Here is a 24,280-nt window from a genome sequence, read left to right as displayed (position 1 = left end):
CAAGTCAGTTAGATAATAAGTGTTGTGCTCTACTTTTCTAAAGGTTTTGTACCATCACTTTTTGGTTACATCTATTTAGTGTTTCCCATAGTTTCCTTCCTTTTAGCCTTTTTGTGTGTTTGTTTGCCTGTTTTAATGCCATTGAGTTGGACACCATTAATAACAAGGGTTGCCTTGGAGTTACTGCTTTAAATTCATATACCTGTCATGTTTAGTATGTTGATGAATTAATCAGTTTTCTCACCTCCTTTTCTGCCTTTACTGATCATCTCAGACTTATAAGAATTAGCTAACTTTGCATGTGTCTTGAATCTCCTCAATACTTACCATTTATATTAATCATTAGGTTTACTGAGGCTAAAAAAAAGATAAGGTGGGCAATAGCAGAATCTGTACCGTCTGTTTGGTTATATCTTTTCTAGTTTAAATAGTTAGATCTACTTGTTTTTGGTGTCTTGCACTTTGTTCTAAACAAGACTAAATAACCTTTCACTTATTTCACTCTTTCCAAAAGGCTTTACGTTGCTTTGGCTAATTTTTCTTACCTATGCTCTTTGGATAAATGGCAGTTTTGGGGGGGTTTCTAGGCCAAAGACCTAATGCAGTGTATCAATTTTCTGTTAATTTTTTGATTAAGGTATTTTCTGTTTGAAATAAAATTGTCTACACAAATAGGTAGCTAAATAAAAACAATAATATTGCTTTCTAAAGATGTTTATAAGACCAGGTTTTGTTTGTGAAAAATAGGCTGTCTATTTTTTACCTTTTTTACTTTTATATAACACTATCTGTATTGCCATTAAATTATACCTCTCAGGGCATTACACACGTGTGCATGCTAAGTCAGTACAGTCGTGTCCAACTCTTTTGCAACCCCATGGACCGTAGCCCACCAGGCTTCTCTGTCCATGAGATTTTCCAGGCAAGGATACTGTAGTGGGTTGCCATTTCCTTCTCCAGGGGATCTTCCTGACCCAGGGATCAAACCCTATATTGCCATTAAGTTATACTTCTCAGGGCATTTCACATAGAGGACAAAATAAGTTATCCATTTTTTACCTAATAAAGAAGAAAAACCAAAAGTAATTTGTCATATAGTCTTTTCTAGTTACGATTATATGCCTATAGTTTAGAATGAAAACTCAGGTAAGAATCATCAATGTGTTCTCTTTTTGCATTATAGTAGATGGAAATTGGTAACTTTAGTTTTGGGAGTTTCGGTTTTTACCAGAAGCTGTAATTTGGATCTGAAATACATTTTATAGTATCAAAATCACTTTTATTTTCTAGCTATTAACTGATTACTTTTATTTTTAATAGTGAATTTATAGCAGAAGAAAGTAATGAAAAATTTTGGCAGTTCTTGGAAACTGTACAAGAATTAGCAATTTATAAGCAAACAGGTAGGTGATGTACATATTTCAGTTTTCCAGATACATATTTTTGTGCCTATGTTAGACATGTTTATTGTTTTTAATGGTAATGTTTAAGTGTGTATACTTAATTAGGCTAGTAAATCTGAATATTAACTTTGAAGATATTTTAATGGAAACTATTCCAATCATCCATTTCCAAACGTATAAGGTTTTAATACTTTATTATAAGAAAACTTTTATAATTAGCAGCGTTTGGCTATTACATTATAATCAAGAAATAGAAATTATTGAATTATGGTTTTCTTTTTACCTAGATTTCTTTGAAATAGTATTAGTTTTGCATGTAATAATAGTGAAAGAATTTTTTTTGCCATAATACTTTTACTGCTGAACTCTTAAAACAGATTTTTAATTTTTGCCCTTAACAAGTCAGATAACCTGTATACTTTCATTTCATAATTTAGAAAATGGAGTTAATCATTCCTGCTTTTTATACCTATATATACATACACACACACATACACACACACACATACACACATAGTTTTAGAATGAACACGTGTTTATTACTGTGTTTCTTAGGGAATATCAGATGCTGAAATTAGATTTTAGCAGTGGAGGCTGAAAGGTTAATTATTGTTATAAGGAAAGGTTAAAGAAAAAGATTAGTTTACTGTCTCTACAGAGAAGAGAATAAATGATGTTAACATTAAAACACTCAAGAGGAATTTTCTCACCTTTTAAGCATAGAGAAAACTTCATAGTAGGATGATTAAGTAGTTTAGGATTTTATTACTGAGTGTAAATGTAAGATGAACAATGGTTTTGAATATTTTAAGTCTTCATTTACTAGAGCTTGTTTGGCTTAAGTGGCCTTTAAGTTCAACAATTTTATGATTTTATAAGATAGGGTTAAGATAAAGAGAACAGACATACCTTTAATATTGTAAACTGAAATTATTTCCAAAAACAAGTAATTTACTCTTTGAAAAAACTTACTAAAAACCTTCATTATTCGGTAATCATTATTTGAATCATGAGAGACAGTATGCACTGCTTGAGATACTGAGAATACAAACATGAATAAATGTGATCTATGTTCTCCAAACCTGTAATATGGAAACAGCAAAACCGCTACATGTACTAGTAAGTGATCACAGCTTTACTAGGAATGGATATGTGTAACATGGAAATATGTAAAGAGGGGCCTGGTCAGTATTTCAGAGAACACGACAACCTTTCCAGTGGTAAGTGCTGGAGTTGAGTTTGGATGACAGGATTTAGTGAAATCATAGGGAAAGGAAAACAAGCAGAAGAGACAACAGGAGTAGATTGCAAGGAGAAACTATGACCACTTAGAAGTCTACTTGTAAAGCAGTAGATTTACAACAAAGGGAGATTGTTGGTTTTGTATTTATACCAGTTGAGCTATTTCAAATCCTAAAAGATGGTGCTATGAAAGTGCTGTACTCAGTATGCCAGCAAATTTGGAAAACTCAGCACTAGCCACAGGACTGGAAAAGGTCAGTTTTCATTGCAATCCAAAGAAAGGCAATGCCAAAGAATGCTCAAACTACCACACAATTTTATTCATCTGACGTGCTAGTCAGGTCAGGAAGCAACAGTTAGAACTGGACATGGAACAACAGACTGGTTCCACACAGGAAAATAAGTACGTCAAGGTTGTATATTGTCACCCTGTTTATTTAACTTATATGCAGAGTACATCATGAGAAACGCTGGACTGGAAGAAACACAAGCTGGAATCAAGATTGCCGGGAGAAATATCAATAACCTCAGATATGCAGATGACACCACCCTTATGGCAGAAAGTGAAGAGGAACTAAAAAGCCTCTTGATGAAAGTGAAAGTGGAGAGTGAAAAAGTTGGCTTAAAGCTCAACATTCAGAAAACGAAGATCATGGCATCCGGTCCCACCACTTCATGGGAAATAGATGGGGAAACAGTGGAAACAGTGTCAGACTATTTTTGGGGGCTCCAAAATCACTACAGATGGTGACTGCAGCCATGAAATTAAAAGATGCTTACTCCTTGAAAGAAAAGTTATGACCAACCTAGATAGCATATTCAAAAGCAGAGACATTACTTTGCCAACAAAGGTTCGTCTAGTCAAGGCTATGGTTTTTCCTGTGGTCATGTATGGATGTGAGAGCTGGACTGTGAAGAAGGCTGAGTGCCAAAGAATTGATGCTTTTGAACTGTGGTGTTGGAGAAGACTCTTGAGAGTCCCTTGGACTGTAAGGAGATCCAACCAGTCCATTCTGAAGGAGATCAGCCCTGGGATTTCTTTGGAAGGAATGATGCTAAAGCTGAAACTCCAGTACTTTGGCCACCTCATGCAAAGAGTTGACTCACTGGAAAAGACTGAGAGGAAAAGACTGCTGGGAGGGATTGGGGGCAGGAGGAGAAGGGGATGACAGAGGATGAGATGGCTGGATGGCATTACTGACTCGATGGACGTGAGTCTGAGTGAACTCCGGGAGTTGGTGATGGACAGGGAGGCCTTGCGTGCTGCGATTCATGGGGTCGCAAAGAGTCGGACACGACTGAGCGACTGATCTGATCTGACGTGCTAGTAAAGTATTGCTCAAAATTCTCAAAGCCGGACTTCAACAGTACATGAACTGTGAACTTCCACATGTTCAAGCTGGTTTTAAAAAGACAGAGGAACCAGAGATCAAATTGCCTACATCCGTTGGATTATCGAAAAAGCAAGAGAGTTCCAGAAAAAACATCTATTTATTCCTTATTGACTATGCAAAGCCCTTTGACTGTGTGGATCACCACAAACTGAAAAATTCTGAAAGACATGGGAATACCAGACCACCTGACCTGCCTCTTGAGAAATCTGTATGCAGGTCAGGAAGGAGCAGTTAGAACTGGACATAAAACAACAGAGTGGTTCCAAATAGGAAAAGAAGTACGTCAAGGCTCTATATTGTCACCCTGCTTATTGAACTTCTATGCAGAGTATATCATGAGAAACACTTGGGCTGAATGAAGCACAAGCTGAAATCAAAATTGCTGGGATAAATATGCAGATGATATCAGATGAAATATGCAGAAATATCAGATATGCAGATGACACCACCCTTATGGCAGAAAGCAAAGAACTAAAGAGCCTCTTGATGAAAGTGAAAGAGGAGAGTGAAAAAGTTAGCTTAAAACTCAACATTCAGAAAATGAAGATCATGGCATCTGGTCCCATCACTTCATAGCAAATAGATGGGGAAACAGTGTCAGGCTTTATTTTTGTGGGCTCCGAAATCACTGCAGATGGTTGACTGCAGCCATGCAATTAAAAGATGCTTACTCCTTGGAAGAAAAGTTATGACCAACCTAGACAGCATATTAAAAAGCAGAGACATTACTTTGCCAACAAAGGTCCGTCTAGTCAAGGCTATGGTTTTTCCAGTGGTCATGTATGGATGTGAGAGTTGGACTATAAAGAAAGCTGAGTGCAGAAAAATTGATGCTTTTGAACTGTGGTGTTGGAGAAGACTCTTGAGAGTCCCTTGGACTGCAAGGAGATCTAACCACTTAATCCTAAAGGAAATCAGTCCTGAATATTCATTGGAAGGACTGATGCTGAAGCTGAAACTCCAATACTTCGGCTACCTGATGCGAAGAACTGACTCATTTGAAAGGACTCTGATTCTGGGAAGGATTGAAGGTGGGAGGAGAAGGGAATGACAGAGGATGAGATGGTTGGATGGCATCACGGACTCAATGGACATGAGTTTGAGTAAACTCTGGGAGTTGGTGATGGACAGTGAGACCTGGTGTGCTGCAGTCCATGGGATCGCAAAGAGTCAAACATGACTGAGCAACTGAACTGAACAGTAATTTTAGTTTTGCTATTTGAGCTTTTTTTAAAAAAGCTAAATTAATATATCAGGTTTTCATGATAATTAAAAAAAAAAGAAACTAACACCAGATTTTCTGGCTCTCACTTAAAATCCTGAGTGTCCCTATCTCAAATTTTTTCTTCTCAGTACATGTTTATGGACTTCTTTGGTGACATTTTCTATTGGAGAAGCTGTGTTGAAAATTACTTTTATAAATTTTGAACCCTTTAAGTCGCTTAGGTTTATTAGCATATTTTATCCCTAAATGAAACATCATGTCTGGACAGACTGGAGGCAGGTCATTAACAAATTGGAATATAAGCTCAGGAATACCTAAACTCAAGCATAGAAGATGTATGTATTTCAAGGTTGAACAGCTAAAATGAATTGTATTAAGATTTACTAACAAAAATATAATTCTGTTGAAGTTGTTCATAATGGTGAGAGTCAAATGCATATTGCTGCCTCATTGCTGATCTTGCTAGGCATAGGAAGAAATGGTATATATGAGGAATTAAATATGTTTAAAACTATCAGACTTCACTGAATTTGTTTTCAAGTCATTCTATAGGATACATTAAAACCCTTAGTTACTTATAATTTTCTAGGTTGTTGAATCTCCATGAGGCCTTTTAAATACTCTTCACTGAAGAATAATTTCAGTGATACACTTGCCTAAAACAAATTATAGATGTTGAACATTAACTTTTTGAATTCAGGTGCTAGTTTCCTGCTATTTCATGAGGACAGTTTACATTATGTGCCAGCATATTAAAACCTTTTAAACGTTGAATTACCTGTTTTTAAATGATTTTTTATGGTTCTGCCACAGAGTTATGTATTTATTGATGTCTCAAAATAGTTAGCCAACCTGTGTTGTTTTGTGTGGTGAATCAGAAATGTCAACCAAGGTTTATCTGACTCCAGAGTCTATTTTCATTTTTCCATGTTCTCAGCATATAAAAATTCTCAAAGTCCATAAAGATTTTAATAGTTTCTACACAAGTAAAGTTGTCTATATATTTTAAAGGAAAGATTTTTAGAAAAGGTTATGACATTTCTAGCTTAGTTACTTACAACTGAGAGCCAGGTTTGGGGTAGGAAAATGTTTGCTGTCTGGATGTGTCACATTTGAAATGCTTGTGGAATATCCAAGTGAGGATATCTAGTAAGCTGATACGAGTAAGAGATTTAGGGTAAAAAATCTAAGCTAAAAGATAGGATTTGGAAGTTAGCAACACCAAGAAGGTAGTGGCAGTTACAGGGAGAAAGGATGGAATGAGAAGAAAATAGATAAAGAACACTAGTGTTTAGGAGATTACCAGAGAAGAACATGAGATAGAGTCTAAGGAGTACCAGTGGAGGTAGGCAAAAACCTAGAAAATGTGGTATGATGAAAGCCATGTTGAGTGATAAGTGATAGATGTTATCAAATACTAAAGGTGAACCAAGTAATATAAATATTAACCTTTAGCAACAGAAAAATTAGTAATGAGTTTGAGAGCAGTTTTACTGGTATAGTATTGAAAAACTATAGTAAGTTGAAGTAGAGATAAAGTATTGTTAAATTTTCCAGGATTGCTGCTGTTGCTGCTGTGTCGCTTCAGTTGTGTCCAACTCTGTGCGACCCCATAGACGGCAGCCCACCAGGCTCCCCCATCCCTGGGATTCTCCAGGCAAGAACGCTGGAGTGGGTTGCCATTTCCTTCTCCAAGGCATGAAAGTGAAAAATGAAAGTGAAGTTGCTCAGTCGTGTCCGACTCTTCACGACCCCATGGACTGCAGCCTACCGGGCTCCTCTGTCCATGGGATTTTCCAGGCAAGAGTACTGGAGTGGGGTGCCATTGATGAGCCAGTACCTAACTCATCAAGTGCTGCTGTGGCTTTAAAAAAAAAAGAGTGATTTATATATATTAAATGCCAATATGTAAAAAACTGAGTGAAAGGTGAAACTAAAGATGAAAGATATTGAAAGAGCAAAATCATTATTGGCAGGTTAGTTGGTGAGCAAGGATTTAGTTATTTTTAAACATTACCTAAAACATAAAATAGTCAAATGCATTCATGATTGTCTTGCAAGTTAAGCCTAAAATACATGTTTACTTTCTGTAAACCCCTGAATCCTATATCTGTTACTACATTAGAGACAGTTTGGTGGCTCAGATGGTAAAGAATCTGCCTGCAATGCAGGAGATGTGGTTTCAGTCCCTGGGTCAGAAAGATCCCCTGGAGGAGGGCATGGCTACCCACTCCAGTATTCTTGCTTGGAGAATCCTGTGGACGGAGGAGCCTGGCGGTCCACAGTCCATGGGGTCACAGAGAGTCGGACAGGACTGAGCAACTTCACTTTCATTTTTCACCTTCATGCCTTGGAGAAGGAAATGGCAACCCACTCCAGCGTTCTTGCCTGGAGTGCAACTAACAGTGACCTTGACAAATTTTGATGTCTCTGCCTGGTACTACTCAGATTTGTTTCTGTTGACTCAGTTCTATATTTTCATGTAAAACCAATCCATTTTGACTGATGTAGTCTTATTTTTGTTATGTGATTAAATTTTGACTATGTTATTGACCCTGTAGTGATTAGGATTTTTTAAGATCCATTTTTAAGATAATATCTCTTCTTTAGTTGCTTTTGTGTTGCTTTTACTACCAAAGCAAATCTTGCATTATTTTTTTGACTGTTGGAGGGAAACTCAGTATAACTTCCTGAAAAATCACCTGTAGTTTGTTGAAGTAGAAGTGAATGAGCACACTGAGTCTCATATGATGACTTTTTGAAATACAGGGTTAGGAAAGTATTGGCCTTAATGAAAAGGTCTGTTCACTTCTTAAATATTAATTCCATAAATGTATTAAATGTCTATTTTGTGTGCCAAGAGTAGAAAGGTATAATTGAAAGACTAGAAAAGATTCCTGCCTCAACAGTTTAGCTTAATGGGAAGGACAGCATTAAACAAATAATTATACAAATAATTTTTAATTGCAGTTTAAGAATTGGTCTCGAGATGGTGTAGAGTTCAATGCTGTTCTTATGCTCCTCTTAAATTTTAAGTAGGGCCTATATCTTATCCCGGAGAAGGCAATGGCACCCCATTCCAGTACTCTTGCCTGGAAAAGCCCATGGATGCAGGAGCCTGGTAGGCAGCAGTCCATGGGGTCGCTAAGAGTCGGATACGACTGAGCGACTTCACTTTCACTTTTCACTTTCACGCATTGGAGAAGGAAATGGCAACCCACTCCAGTGTTCTTGCCTGGAGAATCCCAGGGATGGAGGAGCCTGCTGGGCTTCCAGAGTCGGACACCACTGAGGAGACTTAGCAGTAGCAGCAGCAGTATATCTTACCCATGTATTATAACTGCAACCTGGGAATGACTGTTGGTGTCTTCCACTTAGATTTTAAGGGCAAGATTATTTTCATTTAGACTTGTATTAATTGCCTGGACTTCACTGGAAGGTACAAATGAAGTAAATAATAAAATGAAGATCTTGATTTTCCCTTTTTCTGTAACACCTTCTATTCTAAATTTAAAATATGACATTAGTTTAGTTAGCTGTACACTGAGAGATGTGCTAATGTGTTGAAATACAAAATACTAACATCCTTTTCTTTTGAATTTTTTTTTACAGAATCAGATTATTCTTACAACAACTTAATCCTGAAGAAAGCTGGACAATTTTTGGACAATTTACATATCAATCTCTTAAAGTTTGCTTTCTCTATAAGGGCATACTCTCCAACTATTCAGATGTTTCAACAAGTATGTAAAAATACCCAGACTGTATTTGACAAAGAAGCATGCTAGAATGTAAATAAATTTCTTAATGTGAATATCTTTAGTTAAAAAAGATTAACCTGGTTCCATAGCTTATGATTGATTATATTTTCATTGTTACCATTGATTATAATTAAATATTTAATGTACTTTTATAGTTATTTGATGTATACAAAAAGGCAAAATGGTTCTCTGAGGAGGCCTTACAAATAGCTGTGAAAAGAAGAGAAGCGAAAAGCAAAGGAGAAAAGGAAAGATATACCCATTTCAATGTAGAGTTCCAAAGAACAGCAAAGAGAGATAAAGCCTTCCTCAGTGATCAGTGCAAAGAAATAGAGGAAAACAATAGAATGGGAAAGACTAGAGATCTCTTCAAGAAAATTAGAGATTCCAAGGGAACTTTTCATGCAAAGATGGGCACAATAAAGGACAGAAATGGTATGGACCTAACAGAAGCAGAAGATATTAAGAAGAGGTGGCAGGAATACATAGAAGAACTATACAAAAGGTTCTTCACCACCCAGATTGATGGTGTGATCACTCACCTAGAACCAGACATCCTAGAATGTGAAGTCAAGTGGGCCTTAGAAAGCATCACTACGAACAAAGCTAGTGGAGGTGATGGAATTCCAGTTGAGCTATTTCAAATCCTGAAAGATGATGCTGTGAAAGTGCTGCACTCAATATGCCAGCAAATTTGGAGAACTCATCAGTGGCCACAGGACTGGAAAAGGTCAGTTTTCATTCCAATACCAAAGAAAGGCAATACCAAAGAATGCTCAAACTACCACACAATTGCACTCATCTCACACACTAGTAAATTAATGCTCAAAATTCTCCAAGTCAGGCTTCAACAGTACGTGAACCGTGAACTTCCAGATGTTCAAGCTGAATTTACAAAAGCCAGAGCAACCGAGATCAAATTTCCAACATCCGCTGCATCATTGAAAAAGCAAGAGAATTCCAGAAAAACATCTATTTCTGCTTTATTGACTATGCCAAAGCCTTTGACTATGGGGATCACAACAAACTGTGGAAAATTCTGAAAGAGATGGGAATACCAGACACCTGACCTGCCTCTTGAGAACTTTGTATGCAGGTCAGAAAGCAACAATTAGAACTGGACATGGAACAACAGGCTGGTTCCAAATAGGAAAAAGAGTATGTCAAGGCTATATATAGACACCCTGCTTGTTTAACTTGTATGCAGAGTACATCATGAGAAATGCTGGACTGGATGAAGCACAAGCTGGAATCAAGACTGCCGGGAGAAATGTCAACCACCTCAGATATGCAGATAACACCATACTTATGGCAGAAAGCAAAGAAGAACTCAAGAGCCTCTTGGTGAAAGTGAAAGAAGAAAGTGAAAAAGTTGACTTAAAACTCAACATTGAGAAAATTAAGATCATGGCATCCGGTCCCATCACTTCATGGGAAATAGATGGGGAAACAGTGGAAACAGTGTCAGACTTTATTTTTGGGGGCTCCAAAATCACTGGAGATGGCCATGCAATTAAAAGACACTTACTCCTTGGAAGAAAAATTATGACCAACCTAGATAGCATATTGAAAAGCAGAGATATTACTGTGCCAACAGAGGTCCCTCTCGTCAAAGGTATGGTTTTTCCAGTAGTCAATTATGGATGTGAGAGTTGGACTATAAAGAAAGCTGAGTGCAGAAGAATTGATGCTTTTGAACTGTGGAGTTGGAGAAGACTCTTGAGAGTCCCTTGGACTGCAAGGAGATCCAACCAGTTCATCCTAAAGGAAATCAGTCCTGAATATTCATTGGAAGGATTGATGCTGAAGCTGAAACTCCAATACTTTGGCCACTTGATGTGAAAAACTGACTCTTGGAAAAGACCCTGATGCTGGGAAAGATTGAAGGCCGGAGGAGAAAGGGATCGCAGATGAAAAGATGGTTGGATAGCATCACTGACTCAATGGACATGAGTTTGAGTAATCTCTGGGAGTTGGTGATGGACAGGGAAGCCTGGTGTGCTGCAGTCCTTGGGGTCTCAAAGAGTTGGACACAATTGAGCAACTGAACTGAGATAAAGAAATAATGACAAATCACCATTGAAATTAACTATAAAGAATATTTTAGTTTAATGGTACATTTTCAATAATTTCAAAGCATATTTTCGTACTATAAAGTTGATTTTGTTAAATTGTTAGATTCTTCCTCTGTATAGGTATTTTTACTTTAATTAGAGCAATAACTTAATAGTAGTTGATAAGCTATTTTAATCAAAGTAATGTATGAGTTTTAAAAATGATATTGTAATTACCAGCTACTGTAGCTAAGTGTCATCTTTGAAATCTTAGATTGCAGCTGATGAGCCCCCACCAGAAGGCTGTGCTGCATTTGTGGTTATCCATAAGAAATACACCTGTAAAATTAATGAGATTAAAAAGCTGCTGAAGAAGGCTACTTCAAGGTAAATTAATGATAGCCTGTAGTAAAAGGAGCAGTTTATAAAAAGAGATGAAGGTTGAAATAGAAATTTCTTGCAATAAAAATTGTAATATTCTAAGACTGTGTTTAAAAAGAATGTGCTCTAAATATTCATCTGAGTCTTAAGTCCTTCTCTAAAATATATAAGTACTTTCAATATTTTGTCTTGATTAGCTTTTGATTTTAGAATACCAAAATACCATAAAACACATGAGAGAGATATTTTATATACATAAGTTATTTTTTTCAAATACAGACAGACCTCAAAGATATTGTGGCTTCATTTCCACCTCAATAAAGTGAATACTGCCGTAATTCACTTGAAGTTTTTGGTATCCCAGTGCATATGAAAGTTACGTCTATGCTAAACCATAGTCTGTTGAGTGTACAAATGACATTTTGTCTAAAAAATGTGTCTTACACATTTTTGTGTAAGACACAAATTAACATTTTGTCTTAAAAACACTTTATTGCTAAAAAGTGCTAACCATCTGAGCCTTCAGCAAGTCTTAATCTTTTTGCTGAAGGAGAGTGTGAAATACTGCGAGAATTAGAGAATCACAAAAATGTGACACAGACAGGGAGTGAGCAAGTGCTGTTGGAAGAATAGTACCATAGACTCGTTCAACAGAGTTGCCACAAACTAAGTGATTAATGCAGTTGTCTGTGAAGTGCAATAAATGAAGCAAAAAGCCAAATAAAACAAGGTATGCCTGTAAACATATATAACTGTGCATTTATCTAGACTATATCTCTTTAAATATAAATTGAATGTGTACCTTGGAAGTTAAAAATTAATAACAAAAATACAGAATTACCGTTTTATAAACACATTATTCAAAACATTTTTCTTCTTCCAAGTATTTAATGCAAATTAATATGAGAAGTAAGAAGGATATTATTAAGTTAGTAGTGATTTTTACAGAGTAGTATCCACCAGTAAGTGTTTTACTGCCTGATTGTTTATACTTTAAACAGTATTAAAGTTGTTTCTCTAATCTTGAAAGAGTTATTTATATATTAGTAATGTATATTTAGTAATTCATATTAGTACTTATTTGTTGGAATCTTTCAAATATTTTCTTATATTTCATATTAATTTTAATATACAGAAACTTTTATGTAGCCTGATTTTTCCTTTATGTGTGTATGTTTTTATACTGAGAGAGTTTTTTCCAAACCTGAGTAAGTAAGAGATTTTACTAATATTTTCCAGTAGCTTTCTTAAAGTTTTTATTTTACCTTAAACTTTTAATATATATATAATTTATTTTCATAGGAAGGCAAGTATCCAGTCAGATCTTTCCCCCCTTCAGGTGCTAGTCAGTTGTTATAGTCATCATATTTATGCTATGATCTATTTTATAACTGTTTGTTTTATACTGTTATGTTTCTTGTAACAGTGCTATGTTGTTAGTATTTATTGCTTTAATAATTTATTCCAGTGTCTCACAGGACAATTTCCTCTTCATAGCTGCTTTTTTTCCCCCTCCAAAAGTTCTTAGCTCTGCGCTCGTTGATGCTTTCAAACTAACACTAGAGTCCTTTTTCTCCTGTCAAACTGACTCCCTAAAAAACCTGGGTAGAGTTTTAATTAGAATTCTGTTAAATCTATTAGTTAATTTAAAGAATTTAAATGTTTACTATATCAAATCTCAGTGGATAACATCATATGTCTTCTGTTCACTCCTTCTTTTAAAACTTTGAAGTTTTATAATCTTCTTTGTTTTTAGAATAAGAAATAATTGTTTTATTTTATGAACTGTTTTTCACCTATTAAGATGAATTCAAAGTGTCTCTCTTTGGACATATTGTGTAATATATTTTAAACTATTACACCTTCTTTGTGTTGCTAGGGAAAACTTTGTTAATGGTGTGGTGTTAATTTTTGTTGATTGCTTATGCTTTTATTAAGGCTCATTTTTCTACTTTAATGAGATTAGCTGTTATTTAAACGATGCCAATTTTAATGTTATTCTAACTTCATATAGTGAATTAGGCAACCATGTTATTCTGTAAGAGTTAATTTAGCATAGGAATTATATATTCCTCTAAAGCATTAATAGACTGACTCCAAAATTGTCAGCCCTAATGTGTTTTTTTTCCTAGTTCATTTCATAAAGGGAATTTTGATAACTTTTAGTTTATAATTGCTATCGGTTTCTGACTTCTGATGTCTGATGTTTCAATTTTCTTATGGAAACTAAAATTAAATTTAAATATTTAATATTTAGATATTAAGTCTAAATTAATATAAGATTTAACACAAGGTTAACATCAAGCTGTTAGGAGAGGCACCCTGCCATAGACCTTGTGAATTCCTGCATATTCTTGCTGGGTCTGACAAGTAAAAAAGGCAAGATCTGGACTGCTTTTTACTTGAACCATTTTTCAAGGTTGTGTTTGTAGTGAGCAACCTTGAGGAATTACATAATTCCTAATTTTGAGAAGAAATTTCAAAATTTTGCTTTTGAAAAGAAGAGTGGGCATGTTATAAAAGGATGATTTCCCAGGTATGGTGTTCCTTGTACACCCAGTGTTTGTGTAGTATCCATTTGGGTCCATATTTTGTTACACACACCCTGTTGTGAAACTTGGGGAGGTGTAATGCTCATTCTGCTTGCTATGTCCTGAGCAATAAAGTTCTTTGTCTTTGACACAAGAGTCTCATGTCTTCTGCCAGACATGAGGCATGACAGAAGCCCAACTTATTACTTTGTAAGTAAGCTGAAACTAAGCCATAGCCCTTTTACATTTCTTGACAGTTTTAGAAACAAGGGTGGAATGTTGACAGACAACGTGGCTTTCTGGGAGAGGAAGGACAAGGGCCCCCTGGGTTTGGGAGACTCCCCTCTCTCTCCCCTTGCTGTTCTTCACTCCCTATGCCTCTGGCTAGGTGATAGCAGTCTTCTGATACCTGCTATTGTAGCTCCTCATACAGAGTTTTAGGTCTTTGTTACTTCAGGAAAAGGCACCCAGACTCAACTGATAAGGTTTGGAATATGCGCATAATGGGAAAGGGTATTAAAATGATCTCTAGGCCAATCCGGGCTTCCCAGGTGGAGCTGTGATACAGAACCCGCCTGCCAGTGCAAGAGATGTAAGAGACGTAGGTTGGATCCCTGAGTGGGAAAGATCCTCTGAGGAGAACAACCCACTCCAGTATTCTTGCCTGGAGAATGCCATGGACGAAGGAGCTTGGTGGGCTATGGTCCATGGGGTTGCAAAGAGTCAGACACGACTGAAGCGACTTAGCATGCACACTAGGCCAATTCAATGTACTTTTATTTTTACTGTTTTGGTTCCCACATCTGAATCTGTAACTGGTATTGATATTGTACATGTATATGCTTTGAGTGATGTGAATGCTTATGAAGTCTAGAGGGAGACGCTCTCATCGTGAGACTACCACATGTAGTACATTCCCAGGTGGTCCAACAGAAACAACATAGAATCCCAGGAGAAGAGGAAATCACAACTTCAGTTACAGACTGAATGGCTGCCTGAGTGCACAGGGATGCAGTTTCTGAGTACAACAGCACCACCTGCCTGACTCAGCCATCAAGTACACCCCCTTTTAAAAAGATAACTACTGCTGAGCTTTAGTTGAAACTGAACTCCTGACTCAGGAAGCCTTGTAACTCTACTATCTGATGTTTACATTTTGGCCTAAGTCAACTAGGATTCAATGACTAATAGGGTGGAAGGGACCCAGCAATTGTCTCTGGTCAACTGGAAACAGTATATTCAAGAGCACTGTTGCTTTGACCTTTTGTGATCTTAGGGTTACATGGTAAAGGGGCAGCGGTTCTCCTTTGGGACAAAGCACATGCCCCAGTCCCTTACCTGAAGTAAAATTTCTGACTCAGTGGGGCCCTCAGTTCTGTTATTCCCTTAAGGCTTGCATCAAGTTATTGATACATTCAGCTCAGTTTGAAGTTGATGGTGTCTTAGGGTTTCTGCTGCTGTCCATCCAGGCTCTGTGTGTGCTAAGTTGTGTCAGTCATGTCTGACTTTGCGACCCCATGGACTGTAGCCCGCCAGGCTCCTCTGTCCATGGGATTCTCCAGGCAAGAATACTGAAGTGGGTTGCCACGCCCTCTTCCAGGGCATCTTCCTGACCCAGGTATTGAACCTGCTTCTCTTATGTATTCTCCTGACCCAGGGATTGAACCTGCATCTCTTATATTTCCTGCATTGGGAGGCTAGTTCTTTACCACTGATGCCAACTGGGAAGCCCTCATCCAGGCTGCATCTATGTAAAACCAAAAGCAGATGGGCAGAATTCAAGGCAGTTCTCTTATCCCTGAAGAATCCTTGACCTCTAATGAAACTTGCTGCATTTTTACTGACCCTGGGCTGTTGCCAGTGGCCTACCTATCTGGTCTGCCGCTTGGAAGATGACCAACTGGCAGATTAGAGGCATCACTTTTTGGTTTCATAATTTATTTCTCATATGCTCTTTACTTTCAGTTCTTGTTTGTGTTTTGTTTTCATTTTAGGCCCAGACCGTATCTGTTTAAAGGAGATCACAAATTTCCCACAGACAAAGAGAATTTACCAGTGATTATTCTCTATGCAGAAATGGGTACAAGAGCATTTCGTAAATTTCACGCAGTGTTGTCTGAAAAAGCTCAAAATGGGGAAATTCTTTATGTTCTTCGGCATTACATTCAGGTACATGCTTGCTTTATTCAAGATTACTTTGGCTATAAAAACTTTTTTATAACTACTTTTTATAATTTCTCTACTAGATTTTACATAATAACTTCTAGAATACTTATATCTGATAACACAACTATCAAATGTGAATTTTATGTGGAAAAATATATTGGGATTCTGTGTCTTTTCTGGAAAGTATCCTGTTTATGTTTCTTTCCCTTATCATATATATATCTGGAACAGATTTACAACTTGGATAAAAAACAAAACCATACAACAATAGGATGCATAATATTTGGTAGGACTAATAAACATAGTTATTTTTAATTAAAATGTATCCATAATGAGGAAATCTAACTTGATATATTGATAGTATATATTAGTTCATTGTGCTAAGCATTGTACAGGAATGCTCTCAAACCAATCTGTTTGAAAGGGTGCTTACTTATTCAAGTTTCAGATCAAATGTGTAGTAGTATCCCCCACTCTCCCGACTCTCACTGCTATCACACTCTACCACATTATTCTATTTTTAATGACTTCATAAAACGTATTACTATGCTATGTCAAATTTTATTTAACACCTCCACCCCCCACCAACACACACATACAACCAAACTCTCACCTCATACACTAAAATGGCTCTTAGAAGGACTTTTCTTTTTTACTTCTATATTCCAAACATGGAAAGAGTGTTTTAATTTGCACTTCCCAAAATATTCATGCTAAGTATTAATATACAATTCCTCTGTATCCATGGTTCAGAATCTGCAGGTTCAACCAACCAAGGATTATGTAATAGTGTAGTTTACAATTGGAAAAAAAATCCATGTATAATTCGATCATTGCACTTTACACAGTTCAAACCTATGTTGTTCAAAGGTTTGATTTGATTTGATATCAAATCATTATATTTATTGTACACTGTAAACTAATACAATGTTATATGTCAATTATATCAGAAAAAGAATATGAGATTACAGTATATGTTTATCTTTTTTAAAGAAGTCCCCAAGTGATTTTAATATGCTCCTGCTGGGTGGCATTTTCATCTATTAAGAATCAGTGTCCCAGGCTGTTCTTTGGAGAATGTGACCATTAAATATACTTCTGTGAAAGCATACTCAACAGTTATCTGGGTACTTTGTAGCATCAAATTATAACCTATTTAATTAATTACATATTGTGCATCCAAAATAATTATACTGTAAATCTAGTCAACATGTAATTCTAATAAAAACAGAGTTATTCACGCTGCCTTTTGAACAGATGCCTTTTTTGTAGGGAAAGAAGAAATAAGATGATTAAGAAAGATTCCTCTCAACAGTTGATTTAGCTTGTGAGAATTTTTGGTTTGCAAATCCAAAGTTATTAAACTACAATTCAGATTTTTATATTAATGCATTTTCAAATAGAGAAAGTAAATATGAAATTAATGACCATTTATCTTTATTACTGAGGAGCTAATACTGTTCCAGAACTGATGATAGAAATTGGTTATGTGAAATTGCATTTCTTTCATGAACTATAACAAGATATGTGAATTTAGAGCATAGCCACCAACTAATTGTCTTTTGAGTGGACAGTCAAAATGTATTTTTAAATTGAACTGTATGAAATTGAAAACTCTTTAAAAGACTTTAAACTTTTCCAGATTACTATAATTATAAACAACCCAGTTTTCTTATGCTATCTTTTATTATAGCATATGCCTGAGAAATTAGCAAATTAAATTTTAGTGTGGGCAGCAATGTTAAACACTTTGTGCATATCTGAAGCTAATTCTTACATCATCTTATTTAAAAATAAAACAGTCCAGGAATAGTCACTCAGGTTATATACTTACTTATTTTTAAGACTTGGGGGGAAGTTTAGGGAGGAAAGAAGAGTTAAAAGAGTAGTATACTATTAAGATTTCTTTTCCATTTGGTGTCTGCCTCTTCCTCTGTCATGTGTAGGATTGGAAAACTGCCCTCATCCAGATCGTAGTTAAGCCCAAGGCATAACATCTTCATAGTTCAGTTCAGTCGCTCAGTCGTGTCCGACTCTTTGCGACCCCATGAATCGCAGCACTCAAGGCCTCCCTGTCCATCACCAACTCTGGAGTCTACCCAAACCCATATCCATCAAGTCGGTGATGCCGTCCAGCCATCTCATCCTCCGTCTCCTCCTTCTCCTCCTGCCCGCAATCCTTCCCAGCATTAGGGTCTTTCCCAATGAGTCAACTCTTTGCATGAGGTGGCCAGAGTATGGAGTTTCAGCTTCAACATCAGTCCATCTTCACAGGAGTTTGCTAAGTACTAGGTTAAATAGGTTTTCTAACCCATGGAAAAATATGCCAAATGGTAATGATTATAGCACAACTGATAAGAATTCAGTCTAGAAGCCAGAAAGAACCTTAGACATCTTCTAAAGTTTACATGTATTCATCCAGGTTGCTTACTTTTTTTAAAAAAATGACTTTTTTTTCTTCTTATGGTAATTTCTAGAAGTACATTTTATGTTTGCCCTTAATATATAAGGTGAAAGAAAGTAAGGTACCAAATTCTGATCACAAATACTTCAGACAACTCAGTTTTAGGCAAATTGTGACCTCTCACTGCAAGGATAGGTGCTAATCTGTGGCATTTGGTATATTTTAATCATTGAGAAACATGAAGAAAGAACTGAATAGGTTGCTCAAGGCACTGAGTTTTTTTGTTTCTTTTGCCTCTACTTTCCAGTATTTGCTTTTGGGGACACTCTAGTTGCCCTCCATCCAGACAACTAGCAAATGAAAGCACTTACTGGTTTAGGAAATGTTGTGTAGTTCTCCCCAAAGAGTACAGTTTTGTTGAAACTCACTTGTATTGGATCCTCTGTTAATTAACTCATGGGAAAGATGGCAAAATTATCATGGTATAACAGAAAAAGATCAGATACTTTTTTCATTGTAAGAGTAATTAAAACATTAGTGTCATGACAGAGGTTTTAGAAAGTAAAGAAGTGGTCATCAATAAGTTTCTAGTTCCTTGATAGACTATCTCTAAAGAGAATATAAATATCCCCTGAATAGCAGTATTTCACAGTGATTAAAAACTTCAGTATTAATGATTTACCCTCATGTCCTAACACACAGTCATTCTGAATTCAAAAGCAGGTGTTTGACAAAATGTTTTCTTTCTTTTTTAAAAAAAAAAATGTGTTTGAACAGAAACCATCCTCACAGAAAATGTATTTATCTGGCTATGGTGTGGAGCTAGCGATTAAGAGTACAGAATACAAAGCATTGGATGATACTCAAGTCAAAAGTAAGTTTATTCTCTATATTTGTGTAGAAAAAATTTGGAGGGTTACATACTTCCATTTAATCCTACACATGTTAATTTGAGGCTGGAGGCAATTTAATTTTAAACTAAAATGTATTTCATGTTATTATGCTCTCAGAAATTTCAAAAATTGGAAGTAGCATATTATTTTGGTTATATTCAATGGCTTCCCAGTCATTTTCAGCAACATATAAAAATTGATACTACATATAGGATTTGTAGAAGCAATAGATGAGGCTGCTTATGACTACGAGGGGGCTCACCCAGTTCAGACTGGCCTGTGATGTACCTAATCATCCCCTGGGGGCAAAGATTGTGGATCTAAAGGGGTTGTGTCATGGTAAACCTGAAACTCACTGGTAGCACTACTTTACAAAGCTTGGTCTGAAGTATTTATTTTTAATAAAGTTAGTTTTGTGTTGTGTTTTTGTTTTGAAATGGGATGGGAAAGTCCTGTGAATATTTGGTTAGATTAATTAGATCTGCAATCTACCAATCCAGTATCTATGTTCTGTGTACTGAGGGCATGCTCTAGATGAAAGAATCTGGAGATCTAAAAACGGTAAAGAACTTTTCAGATTCTTATGGAAATCTTTTATTACCTGGCTCATTGGAAATGTATTTATACCTGATTCTTGGTTAAGAATTTCTAATTCATTCTGTTACATGCTCTCTGATGCTGCTTCTGCTTCCGCTTTGTTTTTCTATTCAAGCTCTGGTCCTGGAGGCCTTGTTCTGATTACAGCTTAGCTCTAGTCCCTCCTACTGAGTGTGCTACAGATCAACATCTGTATTATTACAATTGAAATCCTGCTGGTTACTGAAAAAGTATAGCAGAAATAGTAATACCCAGGTTTTTTATATTTCCATATAGCTTGTATATTGCTCTACAGTGCTTTATAATTTAGTGTCTTGTTTAGTGCTTCCCACTGGTAAAGAATCTGTCTGACAGAACAGGAGACATAAGAGACTTGGGTTCAATCCCTGGGTCAGGAAGATCCCCTGGAGGAGAGCATGACAACCCACTCCAGTACTCTTGAATGGAGAATCCCGTGGACAGAGGAGGCTGGCGGCCTGCGGTCCATAGGATTGCAAAGAGTCGGACATGACTGAAGTGACTCAACACGCACATGCACACACACATCTTATTTAACAGTCATGGTAGTAGCATAGGCATTTTCTAACTGTCCTTGGGCTTGTAGAAGTTTCTTTAAAAAGTCATGTGATATTCAACAATAAAACAATTTTAAAAAGTCATGTGATTACATATATTACCTATATTACAAACTGCAGGTTAACTTTTATCATATATTTGGAATATATCTTCTCTCCATTCTACTTGCCACTCCTTTAGTTCACTTCTTTTTTCCCCCCTCTGCTTATGACTATCAGTCTTCCAACTGACCTTCTCTTCAGGACCCTTAATCCTCTTATCTCCAAAAGAGAAGAATCCATCTGTTCTCCACAGTACTTTCTGATTGAACTTCCTGTGTTCAATCAGAACTTCTGACTTTGTGATTCTACCAATTAAAAACCCTTAGTTACCTAAATAACTAAGTAACCCTAGTGGTTCCTTGTAACCTCCTCATAAATTAAAGTCCTATTACACAATGGAGCTTTCCACAGCTTGGCCTCTTTCTGCCTTCTTACTGCCTCTCAGACCTCTCATTTGTACCCTGTGGTCCTGTAACACTGCACTACTATACAGAACAATTTTCTGTTTCCTGGATGGGTCCATGTATTGCTCTGTGCCAAGGCTTTATGACCTCTGGAGTACTTTCATCCCTTAGCATATGCTGTTCCTCTGTCTGAAACCTTCCTTTCACCTCTTACTTGTCTGAGGCCTGCTCATCTTTTAAGAATTGTATGTCTCCGTCAGTACCTCTGAGATGGCTGCCTATGTTCCTGCTCTGTCAGAGGAGGATTTTTCCATTTTCTGTATTCCATATATTTTGTCCTTCCTTTTGGAAAAGTTTTAAACAGTCTGTTAAAGCTGTCTATTTGTCTCTCTCATTTACCACCCAGTAAGGTTTGTGTCTTTTGCATGTCTCCTCCTGGTGTCTATCTGGCAGGCAGTGGGCATTATAGAAGGCAGTCAGTAAATGTTTACCTGATTAAAGCATTCCAGGGTTTTTAGTTGTGGTCTTAGAAGTCCAGACTCTCAGACGAATAAGAACGGAGAAGTGTACTTTATGCCCTCTGATGGAACATAGCCCCTTGCTGTAAAAGGTCACAGATTCTTACAACCTGAAGTACCCTCAAACACACCCTTACTACACTGTATACTATAACAATTTGGTAAGTAAAGGAGAGGGGAAAGGAAATGAATATAAAATATATCTTTATCCTTTGAGACCATGAGTTTTGGTGTCTATCTAAAGGTTTCATGATTATGTCTGAAGGTGTCAGAAATATGTGAAAACTCCTGTATGTTTTAGGGTTTAGATTTCTTGTTGGCATAAGAATAAGCCCAGGGTTTCTTGCAGACTTCTTGGTTTATCAGTTCACTCTAGTTCAATTGCTCATTAGAGTCTGACACTGCGACCCCATGTACTGCAGCACACCAAGCCTCTCTGTCCCTCACCAACTCCTGGAGTTTACTCAAACTCATGTCCATTGAGTCGGTGATGCTATCCAACCATCTTCTCCTCTGTCGTCCCTCTCTCATCATGCCTTCAGTCTTCCCAGCATCAGGGTCTTTTCCAGAGAGTCAGTTCTTCGCATCAGGTGGCCAAAATATTGGAGTTTCAGCTTCAGCATCAGTCCTTCAAATGAATATTCAGGACGGATTTCCTTTACGATGGACTGGTTGGATCTCATTGCAGTCCAAGGGACTCTCAGGAGTCTTCTCCAACACCACAGTTCAAAAGCATCAATTCTTCAATGCTCAGCTTTCTTTATAGTCCAACTCTCACATCCATACATGACTATGGGAAAAACCATAGCTTTGACTAGATGAACCTTTGTTGGCAAAGTAATGTCTCTGCTTTTTAATATGCTGTCTAGCTTGGTCATAACTTTTCTTCCAAGGAGTAAGCATCTTTTAATTGCATGGCTGCAGTCACCTTCTGCAGTGATTTTGGAGCCCCCAAAAATAAAGTGTCACTTTCCACTGTTTCCCCATCTATTTGTCATGAAGTGATGGGACCAGACCATGATCTTAGTTTTCTGAATGTTGAGTTTTAAGCCAACTTTTTCACTCTTCTCTCAAGAGGCTCTTTAGTTCCTCACTTTCTGCCATAAGGGTGGTGTCATCTGCATATCTGAGGTTATTGATATTTCTTGCAGGAATCTTGCTTCCAGCTTGTGCTTCAACAAGTCCAGCATTTCTCATGATGTACTCTGCATACAAGTTAAGTCAGCAGGGTGACAATATACAGCCTTGATGTACTCCTTTCCCTGTTTCGAACCAGTCTGTTGTTCCATGTCCAGTTCTAACTGTTGCTTCCTGACCTGCATACAGGTTTCTCAAGAGGCAGGTCAGGTGGTCTGGTATTCCCATCACTTTCAGAATTTTCCACAGTCTTTTGTGATCCACACAGTCAAAGCCTTTGGAATAGTCAATAAAGCAGAAGTAAATGTTTTTCTGGAACTCTCTCGCTTTTTCAATGATCCAGCAGATGTTGGGATTTGACCTCTGGTTCCTCTGCCTTTTCTAAAACCAGCTTGAACATCTATCTGGAAGTTTACAGTTCACATACTGTTCAATTTGACTTGGAGAATTTTGAGCATTACTTTACTAGCGTGTGAGATGAGTGCAATTGTGCGGTAGTTTGAGCATTCTTTGGCATTGCCTTTCTTTGGGATTGGAATGAAAACTGACCTTTTCCAGTCCTGTGGCCACTGCTGAGTTTTCCAAATTTGCTGGCATATTGAGAGTGGCATTTTCACAACATCATGTTTTAGGATTTGAAATAGGTAAACTGGAATTCAGCCACCTCCACTAGCTTTGTTTGTAGTGAGGCTTCCTAAAGCCCACTTGACTTCGCATCCCAGGATGTCTGGCTCTAGGTGAGTGATCACACCATTGTGTTTATTTGGATCATAAAGATTTTTGTTCTTCTTCTTGCCACCTCTTCTTAATATCTTCTGCTTCTGTTAGGTCCCTACCATTTCTGTCCTTTATTGTGCCCATCTTTGCATGAAATGTTCTCTTGGTATCTCTGGTTTTCTTGAAGAGATCTCTAGCCTTTCCCATTCTATTGTTTTCCTCTATTTCTTTGCATTGATCACTGAAGAAGGCTTTCTTATCTCTCCTTGCTATTCTATGGAACTCTGCATTCAAATGGATATATCTTTTCTTTTCTCTTTGCCTTTTGCTTCTCTTCTTTTTATAGCTATTTGTAAGGCCTCTTCAGACAACCATTTTGCCTTTAGACATTTCTGTTTCCTGGGGATGGTCTTGATCACTGCCTGCTCTACAGCGTCACAAACCTACATCCATAGTTCTTCAAGCACTCTATCAGATCTAATCCCTTGAATCTATTTGTCATTTCCGCTGTATAATTGTAAGGGATTTGATTTAGGTCATACCTGAATCATCTGATGGTTTTCCCTACTTTCTTCAGTTTAAGTCTGAATTTGGCAATAAGGAGTTCATGGTCAATGCCATAGTCAGCTCCTGGTCTTGTTTTTGCTGACTTTATAGAAGTTCTCCATCTTTGGCTACAAAGAATATAATTGATCTGATTTTTGGTATTAACCATCTGGGGATGTCCATGTGTAGAGTCTTCTCTTGTGTTGTTGGAAGAGGGTGTTTGCTATGACCAGTGTGTTCTCTTGGCAAAACTCTGTTAGCCTTTGCCCTGCTTCTTTCTGTACCCTAAG

General features: G+C 37.0%; 1 protein-coding gene across 4 annotated transcripts in view; it reads left to right on the top strand.

The window, feature by feature from the left end:
* The window catches only part of UGGT2 (UDP-glucose glycoprotein glucosyltransferase 2), a 152,012-nt gene that overhangs the window by 5,771 nt on the left and 121,961 nt on the right, over positions 1 to 24,280 (top strand). For all 4 annotated transcript variants that reach the window (XM_070799909.1, XM_070799907.1, XM_070799908.1 and 1 more), the window contains exons 2-6: positions 1,321 to 1,403; positions 8,877 to 9,007; positions 11,354 to 11,466; positions 15,986 to 16,160; positions 19,339 to 19,435. In XM_070799909.1, the coding sequence (XP_070656010.1) occupies positions 1,321 to 1,403; positions 8,877 to 9,007; positions 11,354 to 11,466; positions 15,986 to 16,160; positions 19,339 to 19,435 (599 nt within the window). The remainder of the gene's footprint in view (positions 1 to 1,320; positions 1,404 to 8,876; positions 9,008 to 11,353; positions 11,467 to 15,985; positions 16,161 to 19,338; positions 19,436 to 24,280) is intronic.

This window comes from Bos indicus, chromosome 12 (assembly GCF_029378745.1).
Source record: "Bos indicus isolate NIAB-ARS_2022 breed Sahiwal x Tharparkar chromosome 12, NIAB-ARS_B.indTharparkar_mat_pri_1.0, whole genome shotgun sequence".
In the NCBI taxonomy this organism is placed as follows: domain Eukaryota; kingdom Metazoa; phylum Chordata; class Mammalia; order Artiodactyla; family Bovidae; genus Bos; species Bos indicus.
The sequence above is the reverse complement of the archived record's forward strand: the minus strand, read 5'-3'. Positions and strand labels throughout refer to the sequence as shown.